The 11,848-nt window shown below is 51.3% G+C and overlaps 2 protein-coding genes across 3 annotated transcripts in view; both read right to left on the reverse strand.

Annotated features, from left to right (window-relative positions):
* Nucleotides 1-1,572: 1,572 nt before the first annotated feature.
* Nucleotides 1,573-8,046, reverse strand: TEX52 (testis expressed 52). Of its 2 annotated transcripts, none has more exons than XM_019719528.2 (3): nt 7,936-8,046; nt 6,361-6,914; nt 1,573-3,409 (listed from the first exon to the last, which is right to left on the reverse strand). In XM_019719528.2, the coding sequence occupies exons 1-3, from the start codon at nt 8,005-8,007 to the stop codon at nt 3,115-3,117; spliced, it is 921 nt and encodes a 306-aa protein (XP_019575087.2). In that variant the 5' UTR covers nt 8,008-8,046; the 3' UTR covers nt 1,573-3,114. The 2 variants fall into 2 exon arrangements, with proteins under 2 accessions (XP_019575087.2, XP_074181336.1); XM_074325235.1 differs by having other exon boundaries at nt 3,307-3,409; nt 6,312-6,914.
* Nucleotides 8,047-8,609: 563 nt separating this feature from the next.
* The window catches only part of FOXM1 (forkhead box M1), a 15,578-nt gene continuing 12,339 nt past the window's right edge, over nt 8,610-11,848 (reverse strand). Inside the window, 3 exon segments of the mRNA XM_074324859.1 lie at nt 8,610-10,605; nt 11,402-11,449; nt 11,451-11,486. Coding sequence (XP_074180960.1) covers nt 9,583-10,605; nt 11,402-11,449; nt 11,451-11,486 — 1,107 coding nt within the window. The 3' untranslated portion in view covers nt 8,610-9,582.

The raw sequence follows: 11,848 nt of genomic DNA on the forward strand, positions 1-11,848 counted from the left end.
TGATTTGCCATCTCAGAGAGCAACGATGGGGCTTTTTGAGGCATGGCAATTAGATAGGAGACAGCCAGTTAAAGACTGAAGGCTGAGATCATGATTGGCAAAGTGGCTGGCTCTGTATCTCCCCCAAGGGTTCCCAGCCCCCACAGCTTCCAGCACTCACTGTCCCCCAGCCATTTCTCTGGCCCCCAGAAACTCAGGAACCTGAACTGGTCTCAACAACCCAGCTCATGAGACCAGTCCTGGGTTTAGAAAATGGGAGGCTGCGGAAGGGGAGGTGTTGACCCGACGAGGCCCTGAAAGCCTCTGTGCTGGGATTAATTAGGGTCGATGAAGCTGGTGGCATTCCGCGGGACACTGGATGTTCTTTCTGTGGGGGTGGCGTACTGGGTGTGTGTGGGGGGGAGGGGGTGTCCGTCCCTGCCTTCCTCTCAGATCTACTCTCAAAGTTGTGGTGAGAGAACAGGTCTTTAAGGCAGACCCAGGTGACAGGGATCCCCAACTCTGTCTCACCAGAGGCTTTCCAGAACTCCATATTCATTAGTGTATGTGGTGGGGGGGCAGGGGGGGGTGTGTTCATGGTTGCTAGCAGGCTGAGCTGGGGATTGCCTTACAGAGTCCCCAGGCCAGGAGGACGTGTAGATGGTATTGTTGTCTCCCAGATCGCCATGACCAACTGGAGCTCAGGAATTTCAGGAGTCTTGCTTCCACATCTCTGGCTTGCCGCTGGACAAGAGGGCCCCTGACAACGTTGTAGTCCCCTGCCAGCAGGAAGGAGGCTACTGCCCAGAGAGCAGAGCAGGAAAGTGGTGGGTGGGGTGGAAGTCCTGATGTGAGGCTGGCAGCCTCTGGGGTGGTCTGGGTCTGCCAAGGCAGGAGTCTGTGTGAATGCAGCTTACCTTTCAGCTCTCTCCTAGATCCAGGCCAGAGAGTAGGCGGCTTTCTCTGAAGAATTCCAAGGCCTCCTTCCTTCCACCCGCCAAATCTTCATATTAACCCTCCAAGTATCCCCTGGGCCTCTCACTGTGAAGGTGACAAAACCCTGGCATCATGTAGCCTGAGAAGGAGGATAACAACACAGGCCCAGGAGCCCGAGCTCTAAGCCCTGTGCCTCGTGTTCTACAGCCAGGAGGCAGGGACTGCCTGGCTTGGTGGCCGGGAGAAGTCGCTTCTCCCTGGGCCTTGGTTTACTACGTACGCACTGAGGTTGTTTTCTAATGGCCAGCCCCACTCTGACATGTTAGGATCCTAGGTAAAGGGACCTCCACCTTCCTACCACTGTTCCTAATCCAGAGTGGAGAGAACAGGCACGTTCCCAGAGCCCCAGCACTTCCTGGGGTCCTCAGGAAATTCTCCTTCACCCCCCCTCCCCCGGCTCTGGAGCCCCCCACCCACCCACACATGTACCATGGAGAGAGGCAGCAAAGAGGGCTGTTAAATAGAATTACAGATTTGGAACTATAAGGAAATTTAGAAACTCTACATTACCCTATTTATTATAATTATTTTTAACTATAAATATGAAATTCACACCAAATTTACCATTTTAAAGTATATAATTCAGTGGCATTCTGTTCATTCATGATGTTGTACAACCACCAGTTCTAGTTCCAAAATATTTTCATCACCCCAAAAGAAAACCCTGCACCCGTCAAGCAGTCAGTCCCCATCCTCCCCTCCCTCAGCATCGGGCAACTACCGGCTTACCTTCTGTGTCTATGGATTTGCCTATTCTAGACATTTCATATAAATGGAATCATACAATATGTGGCCTTTTCTGGCTTCTGTCACTCAGCATGATGTTTTCAAGGTTCATCCACATCGTAGCATGGAGCAGTACTTCATTCCTTTCTGTGGATGAGTAATACACCATCCATTTACTACTTTTATACTAAGAATAATGGTTCATAGCTTCATTTATGGAGGGTCTACAATGTGCCAGACACTTCGCAGGTCCTTCGCTTGTATGATTTTATTTATAGCCTAGTGGCTCCCACTGTGTAGAGAGAAAACTGAAAGCCTGAGGAAACGATGACCTTCCCAAAGGTCGCATAGCTGGTTAGTGGTTAACCAGGGCTAGAACCCTGGTGCTGTTTGGATTCCCAGGGGCCTGCAGGGCTTGAGAAAAGTGGAGACAAACAGGCAGTGGGCAGAAGGCCAGGCGAAGCCCAGCTGGGGGTCACGAACTTGGGGTATGATGGGGACAAGAGGCTGCCTCTCCAGTCACCTTCCTGCTGCCACCTCCACTGGGCCTCTTGCAGGCCCTCCCCCACCCAATCTCCACCCCAGGTGGGGTCAGCACCTTTCTGACCAGTGTGCTTTGCCTGCCTCCACTTTAGGCCACTTGTCCCTGGCATCCCATCGTAAAAGCTGAGGCCTCTGGGGTCTCCTGCAGCACAGGCCCAAGGCCTGAAGGTAATGTGCTGGGGGGACCACTCTGACCTTGATTGTAAATCTCTACTTTGTTCTGGAGGCCTGGTCAGCCTTTCTCAGACCTGACTCTTCCATCCTCCAGCACCAGCCTTGGCCTGGCCTCTGCTCCCGCAAAGCCTGCGTAGGACCTGCAGCCCAGCTGAGTTGCTTCCAGCCTTTGTCCAGACATCAAATGGTTCAGGGAGGGGTGGCATCAAGGTTATTTTTGCCTAAGAAGCTTTCTGTACCCTGACCAAGCCCAGTCTTGTTTCAATGGGCTATGGGAGTAGAGGTAACTTCTTACCACATTTCTTACAGCGCCTCTTCCCCCACTCCAACACACACACACACACACACACACACACACACACACACACACACGTTCTTCCTCCCCACTCCCCGTTCTGGCTGTAGGAACTGGATTCCCCTTGTGCTCTCTGCTCTACCCGCCCCTCAGTCTTCCCACCTGCTATGAGAGAGTCCTCCAAGGAGGACAGAGAACAATTTAGGGTTTCGGTAGATTCTTGAGGAGCCCAGGCTACAGAGGTGGCTTGAAGTTGGGGGGATGGCAGACAGGCTGTGTTCTGCAGAAGCCAGAGTCCTTCAGCCACCCCAAAGGCTTCTTGCTAAAGGCACATTGGTTGAGAGCACTGGAGCCTGGGGGTCTGTCTGCCCACCATGGTCCCCACCCATCTGGAAGCTTTTCTAGGTGTGTCCAACTCTTCTCTTTCTCTTCCTCACTAAGTCTTGGCTGGGTTGTGCCTTGGGGAGATGGTGGAGGGGCAAGGGCACCCGGTCCTGTATCAGGGTTTGGTAGCTTCTCACGAGGTCCTGGTCTAGCGGCGCACTGGGGAGCAAAGCCAACTTGAGCGCCTTCTCCCGGTAATGAGGCAGAGGATTCGGGCATGGCCAGCCCCTGGCAGAATCATCGGGAAGTGGGTTGGGCAGGAGCTGAAGGCCGAGGGGTTCAAACCTCCCACCAGCTGAGATGTGTCGGTACCTGTTGGGGGGAGGAGGTGTGGAGAGAACAGAGAGGTCAAAGGAGAGATCAGGCATGGTGGAAGGGGGGTGACATGGTAAAGTGTCATGCTGCTGCCTTCCACAAGCTAGTGAGAGATGGGGCGTGTGGAATCCCTTCGTCTCTTTTCCCAGTTGCATATTACTCTATTCCAAATGGCCTGTACCCTGTGTGTGCGTGTTTGGCATTAGGCTCGAATAATTGTGTTTATCTGGTCAATCTTCCAGCCTTTTGACATATTATAGGTCACATCATTATCCAGATTCTAACTATCCCTCAAGGAGAGCGAACTCAGCGCAAGTCTCCTTCTCATGACTGGTGAACGTGACGCTATCCAAGAGCCCTTCCCGCTCTGACCTGCTGCCTCCCGACACCTGGTTTGATGGCTTCGTCTTCTACAGGCCTGTCATATTAAGTTCAACAGTGGGAAATGGACATTTTAAAAGCCATATCTGAAGAGCGGCAAATTTCCTGTTGCTCAACGTGCTTTGCCCCTGGTTCAGCAGATATCCCCGTTTGCCGTCTTTGGTTTATATCAGAGCTTCTCAGGCCGGGCTGCCGAAAGAACCACCCTCAGCAGCTTTTTAAACACACTAGTGCCCAGGCTACCCCTCCCTCCACCCCAGGTCAGGTAAGTTAGAATCTCCCAGGTGGGTCTCAAACCTCAACACTTTCCTACAGAAGCCCAAGTGACTCTAATGTACCACCAGACCTGAGAACGGCTGGGTTTATATGTAAATGTTCTATTTCCCAGCAAGATCATGAGCATCTGGAGGCTTAGACCTTGTCTGAAGTTCTCTGGGTCTCTCCTGCTCAGGATATGCTCTCTCATAGATCTCGAGTCATTTTAACAATTTACGATAACCTCTGGCAGAGTGGCTCAAGAGGAAAGACAGGGCTGGGTGGGCCTTTGCTCTCACCACTCTTTCTTGTTCCTACCTGCTGAACTTGTACACAGCCTTCAAGGGCCAGCGCAACTACCTCCTCCTCTGTGAATAGCAAAACCCTGTCTGAGACTCCGGCCTTCATTCCTGGCTCCAGGGGCTAGGCCTACAGCGGCAATAAGCGAAACCAGGATCCTTCTCTCATGGAGATGCTGTACTAATGATGACACGATTTACAGAGCCCCTTCTGTATGCCAGGTCCCGTACCTGGGACTCTTCTAAAAACCCTGCATGGACTGGCTCCAATACATACTTGAGGAAAGTGAGGCTTGAAGAGTTTACAAAACTTCAGGTTGTATAGTGGGTTTGTGATGGAGCTAGGTAGAGTGCCACCTGGACCGGCTTGCCCCCAGAGGCCACGCTGCTCCTGCCATCACACATCATTACTGTACGCGAGGCGCTGTGCTGAGCTCCTTTTATGGCTAATTGTATCTTCTTATACTGCCTTTATTGACCATTCTGTTCTATTAGACGTGTCTGTGAACTTGTCTGATTCCCCAATCAGACAAGAGCGGACTGGAGCAGAGTGGGTAGGAATGCAGCTCGGGAGCTGAGCTCCCTGGGTTCAAATCCTAGCCCTGCCGTTCACAGGCTGTGTGAACGTGAACAAGATAGTCGAGCTCTCTGTGCTTCAGATGCCCCATCTGCAACATGGGGTTGATGATAATAGTTTCTATTCCGAGGGAATGGGAGGATTAAATAATATAGTTAAAGTGATTAGAACAACATCTGACACTATCATTTCACTAAGTTTTTTTGAAGAGTGTTCTAAGTCTTCACCTTTGTGTGGCTAGTGTTGGCCCATATTAGCCATCAATAATCTTCATTGCAAAAATAAATAAATATAAATAAATAAATAAATATTTAAAAAATTAAAAATAAAACAATAGTCTTCATTGTAGGGACAGTAGAGGGAAGCGAAGGTCCTGAAAAATCTTCTCTTAAAATTACCAACTATTGGCATTGCTTTTTGAAGATTACAGATCTCCACGGCCTCCCCCTCCAACCTCTCACTGCTCCTGTTAATTGCCCTTGGGAATTTGAGACATTCCATTCCTTATTCCTCTCTTCCTCTCCGGCCACGCATACTGGACAGGACCCAGTATGGCAATGTCTGTGAGTTCCCACGATGGGCAAGGTGGGGAGAGCTGTGGGGTTCTCAAATAGCTCCTTTCACATTCCTGTCTCTGCTCACACCAGGCAGCCCCTCCTTTCTGCCTTTCCCAAGGCTTCCTACCCTTCCAGCCTTCATCCAATTCCTCATGAAGCCTTCCTGGGAGGATGTGCCAGCCCACAGCAATCCCTCCTTCCCTCCCTCATCTGAATTTCTGTAATAATGTCTATTTTTTGTTTAGAGCATTCGTATATTCATTAACCCACTTTATCTTCACCCACTGAGGTAGGCATAGTATCTACCATACCTATTTTGTTGATAATGGAATTATTAACAATCAACAATGGAACTGAGTCTGGAAAAGCTAAGCAATTTGCCAAAGGAACACAGTCTGGATTTTAGTTCTAGCCTCCGACTCCAGCTTTCAGGTTTTTCCATTAATAACGGACATCCTTACAACTTTGTCCATTAATAACAGACATCCTCTGTCTCACACTTTGTGCACTTAGCACATGTGGGCTTGTATTGATAGATTTCTTTCCACACATGTATGTAGGTAGGTTCCTGCCTTTCGTAAGCTCCTTGAGGGCGGGGACTGAATGGCATTTCTCGGTCTCCCCAAGGCCTAGCAGGTGTTAAGTAAAAGTTGCATCCCCATAATTTTAGTTAAAAAATTGAACCCCTCTCCTGGCTGTCCTTCTCTTGCCTCCATCCCTTCCTTCCAGCTACATTCAGAACAGAGTTTAGTTTTTGATGACCAGAGGTGGGAAAGTTAGAGTACCAAGTGAGATAGCAGCAACAGGAAGCAGAGAGAGGGAGGGGTCACCTGAACGTGGGTTGGTGGGTGAGCTCCCTGAGGAAGGAGTGCCTCTTACTTCTTGAAGTTCTTTGGGGGCAGGATGTTGCCATTGGCATCAAGTGGAGGTGCCCTTGCTTCACTCCTCAATTTGAGTTTCTCCATCTCTCTTAGTTCCTTCGCTGTCCTGAAAATCACCTGGCTCTTCCTATTCGCATCCCAGAAGATAGGAGGGTTACAGCAGATGAAGGTCAGAAAGCTGTTTTGACCCATCCAGGAGGGAGGGGGGATGGGGGGCTCTGCTGGGGGACGGCAGTGAGCCCTGGAGTCCGTCAGCCAGCGCCAGACATTACTATCATAGGGCCTGTCGGACCTGGCTGGGAAGGTAGCCGGCAAGCGCCCCACGTCGAGCCACGTGTGAAAGCCCCATGTGTGCTCTGTTGTATCCTTCCATGGGTGGATTAGTCGGTGGTGTACCTTGGACTTCGTGTCTGTGTAGGGTGGCAGCTTCAGGGCCAGCTGGTGGTAGGCTTGCCGGGTGAAGCCAGGCCATTCCCAGGGCTCATCCGGGAGGAAGAACTCACGCTGACGCCACGTGTGGGAGGCCAGTAGGGCCTCACGGGCCTCGACCATCTAGGGAGAGACAAAGGGAGCTTGCCGGCACTCTCCCTCTTCTTCCAGGAGCAGCCGCAGAGGAAAGAAGCTGCCAGCCTCCTCCAGACACAGGATTCCCATCAGGAGACTGATGGCCCGGCACGGAACCATGTCTGCTCTGTATTATTCTCCCCGCACCTGCAGGAACTTCATGGACTTCTCACCTGTTGTTCTCTTTCCATCTCTCAGGTTTGGGCTTTGATTTCCTACCCTCTTTCCTCAACTTGAATTTCCCCTCTTCGCTCCTTCCTTTCACCCATCCTCTCTCTTGTGGTGCTTCCACACTCCCACCCAGGAATGGGTGCTCCTAAACAGGACACGTCAGGCCTGAGGAAATCCTGAGGAAAAACACGCCTTACCAAGTGTAGAAGGGAAGTCTTTCTCCAGAGCTTGGGGGCTGGGTGCTTTTCTATCCTAGACTCCTCCTATGACTCATTTCTCTGTCATTGCTGTGTTGCCCTCGCTTCTCATTAAAATACCAGCAAGTATAGAAAGCATTTAGAGTGTGGGTCCCTCCCCTTTCTGGGCCCCACCCCCATGAAATAAATGGTAGCAAATATGCTAAATACTCATCCACACCGTGTTTAACCCTCACAGCCCTATGAGCAGGTGTTGTCATGGTCCCCTTCTCAAAGATGCAAAGAGCAAGATACAATGAGGGTAAATAACTCATCCAAAGTGCCAGAAGAGTGAGTGGCAGAGCTGGGACCTAGGCCATCTGTCTGTCTGTCTGCACTATCCATCTTCTTCAAAGATGCCTCTTCCTCCAGTACACTCCTAGGACTTTTCTAATTCCATAAGTCACCTGTTTCGTGGGCCAGGTCCCCTGTCATTTCTGTGTGACCACCCAAATGTAATAACCAGGCATCTCCTCTCCTCTGTTCTGAGCTCCATGTTCACAGTATCATGGGACTGAGAAGACAGCAGAGGTCATAGCCCCAGAGATCTGCTGCCCTGGAGGAAGCCTGGCCCACCCCAGGGATGGGGCTTGGGCCCCTACCTGCAGGAAAGGTTCTCTGACATGGGATGGATTATTCCGCCCTCTGGGTGATCTTTGTGGGTGACAGGCCATTTTCTTCTGAGCCTGGTTGCTGGGAGGGGCAGCTCTGTAGGGAAGATCTTACTGGCAGCATTGTTTGCTTCTGGGGTTGCTATGGTGATGCTTCCTGAGTGGTGACACAGGGAGGAGGGCTCATTACTTCCTGGGGACCTGGCTGCTTCAGGTAACACAGGCAAGAGATGGGACTCTTAAGTTCTGAATGCAAAAGATGGTAATGGGAGCTGCTTCTGGGGACTGGCCAGGAAGGCCTGGGAAGGAAAGCAGGGCAGGCTGGCTTCCAGGCCTTGGGTATGGGGTAAAGGTGGTCATGAGGCACCTGTAAGTGTGCCCTTCCTTCCCTAACGTTCTGAGGTCTGCCCCTGTGTAGGCCTTTCCCTTCCTGGGGACTGGCTGAGCAGGACCAGCACTAGGAAAGCTGTCAGTTCCCGCTCGAAAGGCTGTGTGCCTGCGCAGGGTGTGAGACAGGGGATCCACGCTCAGGTCCTTTGCACTCTCCTTCCGGTGCTTCTCCACGTTGGCTTCAGGCCTTGCCTCCTCCATTCCCACTGTCTTCATCACCACCCACTTTCTTTTCCAACCCCTTCTTATGCTGTAGGGGCCAGACAGACACACCAGAGACCAGCATTTGCAGCCTGGAGTTTATTGAGTAGTGGTTACAGTAGTGTTCTTGAGCTGGCTCCCATGCACGTGGTCAGCTGGGGCCAAGGGTAGCTCTTTGCAAAGCTTTGGTGCAAGCTAAGGAGGCCAGGCAGGTCAGGGCCCTTTCCGCCTTCTCACACCTTGGGCCACGTTCTCATCAACGCTAGTCTCTCTGGCATGATTAGGGACATTATCAGAGAAACATCTCATGGGTGCACACCTGGGCACCCACTCTTTGCTTTAGATGCATCCACCCCCCCCACCCCCAATTCAACTCGACCTGTTACAAGAGACCTCATAACCAGGACTTCTTATGGGAAAGCTGACTTGGAAATATGAGGAGGTGGGAGGGAGGGGCAATAAGAGGGACCCTGGCAAGCAGAGCCACCTGTATGGGGGCCTGCAGTAAAGAACCCTTCAGGCAGGTACCTTGGGCCTGGAAGAAACCGTGCACCGCAGGTCCCCCCTTCTCTAGAAACTAAAAGCAAGGAACAGAAGCCAACTGACACCGCTGTTGTCCTACCCACCTGGCAGTCTCTAGATAATGATCTAAGGAAATAAGCTTACATTTATAATTAGAGGATAATTTTGGAGAATATACACTATTTACAAGGGCCCCCCTGCAAGGAACAGGGAAGGTGAGGGACTGCTGGGCACAGAACGCAGCTTGAGGAATTCCTAATCTTGTTTCACCCTTGTCTTTGCTACGCCCACCTTCCAGCTGTAGCAGGGATAGGGAGGAATCAGGTCCTCGCAGGAAGCACAGGGCAGCAGAAACCAGTCACCAGGGCCTTGCTGCTTGCAGAGGGCCCAGTGGCACCTATGGCGTGACGTCTGCCTTGGCATAACCAGGCAAGGTGGGGCTCGAGGAGCGGACCTGCTGTCCTTACACAGAGGCCTTGCATGGCCCAGGCCCAGCCCCACGAGTGCCCAGGAGTAGACAGGTCTCTACCGCAGCTCAGGGATGAGCTGAGCCCAGCTGGCGCTGTCAGGGCCCAGCAGGTCCTCCTCCAGGCCAGGAAAGCTGATGTCCAGCAGGATCTTGCTAAGGCTGTCATTCATTGTGTCCAGAACCAGACCTTCTGTGAGGGAACGGTTGGCTGAGAGGCTGGCAACCTGTGGCTCAGGGGAACCTGGCTTGGGGACCTCCATATCGGAGGGGGAACAGCTCCTGAAGGGGTCAGAGGGGAGGTCAAAGGGCTCGGAATTGAGGAGCTCTTGAGGTGAATCAAAGAGGGGGATATTTTTCAGTGGGGTGGTACTGAGATCTGTCAGCCCCAGGGAGTCATGCAAGGGACCAAAGGGGCCCTGGGGGGTTCGTACTGGGCTGAAATCTAGCCCCCCGATTTTGGCTGGGGGTGTGAGCCTCCAGGATTCAGGGGTCAAGGGGAGGACAGATTTGCTTGGGGTGGAGGAGATGGGCAATGTCTCCTTAATGGGTGTCTTAAAAGGTCCTTCCTCCCCCTGGGAGTAGCCAAGCTGGGAGGCAGGTGCAGAGGACTCTGAGGGGAGAGCGAGCTCTGAGGCTCGCTGCGAAGTCCCGGGGCCCTCTGAGAAGACCAGCTCGGGCTCATCCACACAGGGAGGCAGCAGGTGCTGTTTCCTTCGAGACCGGCTCCTTTCCCTCCGCTCCCTTCGTTTAATCACGACCATTTCCGAGACACACCGGGCTGGGGACTTGAGCCCACTGTAGGACTTCTTGGGCCTTGGAGTGGGAGAGTGGGACGAGTCCTCCCAGGACTGAGACAGCTCCTCTTTGACAGACGGGCATGGCGAGGGCCACTCTTCCAGGGGCGGGCTCTCTACCTTGATGGGCCGCCCTAAGTGTGGCATTTCCTCCCCCTGGATGTCTTCCTCCTTAATGGACTGAACTGGAAGCAGAGGGCACAGCCCTTCTCCAAGCAGGAGTTTCTCCTCTTTCACTGGTCCTGCAGTGGGCAGAGGGGCTACCCCCTCATCCGCCAGCAGCACCTGAAAGGCAAGCAGGGATAAGGTGGAAGGGAGCTGTTGAAGCCTCGAGACTCAACCCAGTCACCTGGCGGGACACAAGATCATGACTAAAGTAAGTGACATGCTGCAACTGATCTTCTTTTTGTCTTTTTAAAATCTTAAAAAGTATAAAATACAAGAATATATGACGGGCTGGCCCGGTGGCCCAGGCGTTTGGAGCTCTGTGCTCCTAACTCCGAAGGCTGCCGGTTCGATTCCCACATGGGCCAGTGGGCTCTCAACCACAATGGTTGCTGGTTCGACTCCTCGACTCCCGCAAGGGATGGTGGGCTCTGTTCCCCGCAACTAAGATTGAATATGGCACCTTGAGCTGAGCTGCTGCTGAGCTCCCAGATGGCTCAGTTGGTTGGAGCGCAGGCTCTCAACCACAAGGTTGTCGGTTCAACTCCTGGAAGGGATGGTGGGCTGTGCCCCCTGCAACTAGAAAATGGCAATTGGACCTGGAGCTGAGCTGTGCCCTCCACAACTAAGACTGAAAGGACAAAAACTTGAGGCTGAATGGCATCCCCCACAACTAAGATTGAAAGGACAACAACTTGACTTGGAAAGAAGGCCTGGAAGTACACACTGTTCCCCAATAAAGTCCTGTTCCCTTTCCCCAATAAGAAAATATGACGAAGATAGTAGTTCAGTTCCAGGGGGTGAAGATAGAGCATTTAAGATGGTGCTGACATAATCATTATCTATCTGAAGTAAAATAAAATTAGATATCTATTTTATACCTTCTACAAAGACGACAGAAAAATTAAAACCATACAAATCCTGAAAGAGAACCTAGGAGACTACATGTACAATCTGAGGGTAGGGGTGACCCTTCTTAACCAAGACTGGAAACCCAGAAGCTGTAAAAGAGAAGAGATACATATTTGACCATATAAAAATTTAGTATCTTACTGTGGCAAGAGACCCCATAAACAAAGTTCAGAAACAAACAATAGAAGTAAAAAAATATCTTCAGCATAAAAGACAAGGTTAATATTTTAACAACAAAGAACTCCCACAAATTATTAACGAAACCCGGTAGAAAAATGGGCAATGTCCATAAATAAACATTTCATAGTGAACAATCCCAAGTGACCAAATATAATGAGGAGGTGCTCACATTTACTGCTAAGCAAATAGTTTATGGAGACATCCTTTATGCACATTAGATAGGCAAATATTAAAAAGATTAATAACACCAATTGCTGGCAAAGAAAGACAC

The sequence above is a fragment of the Rhinolophus sinicus genome, linkage group LG02, assembly GCF_036562045.2.
Source record: "Rhinolophus sinicus isolate RSC01 linkage group LG02, ASM3656204v1, whole genome shotgun sequence".
NCBI classification, from domain to species: domain Eukaryota; kingdom Metazoa; phylum Chordata; class Mammalia; order Chiroptera; family Rhinolophidae; genus Rhinolophus; species Rhinolophus sinicus.

What these genes read in the sequence shown, in the direction of transcription:
- TEX52 (XM_019719528.2), bottom strand. Translation starts at nt 8,007, where the DNA reads ATGGCCTGTCACCCACAAAGATCACCCAGAGGGCGGAATAATCCATCC. An exon ending in TCAGAGAACCTTTCCTGCAG is followed by an intron (nt 6,915 to 7,935) that starts GTAGGGGCCCAA and finishes GTCTCTCCCTAG; the next exon opens with ATGGTCGAGGCCCGTGAGGC. An exon ending in CCCCCAAAGAACTTCAAGAA is followed by an intron (nt 3,410 to 6,360) that starts GTAAGAGGCACT and finishes TCCCCCCAACAG; the next exon opens with GTACCGACACATCTCAGCTG.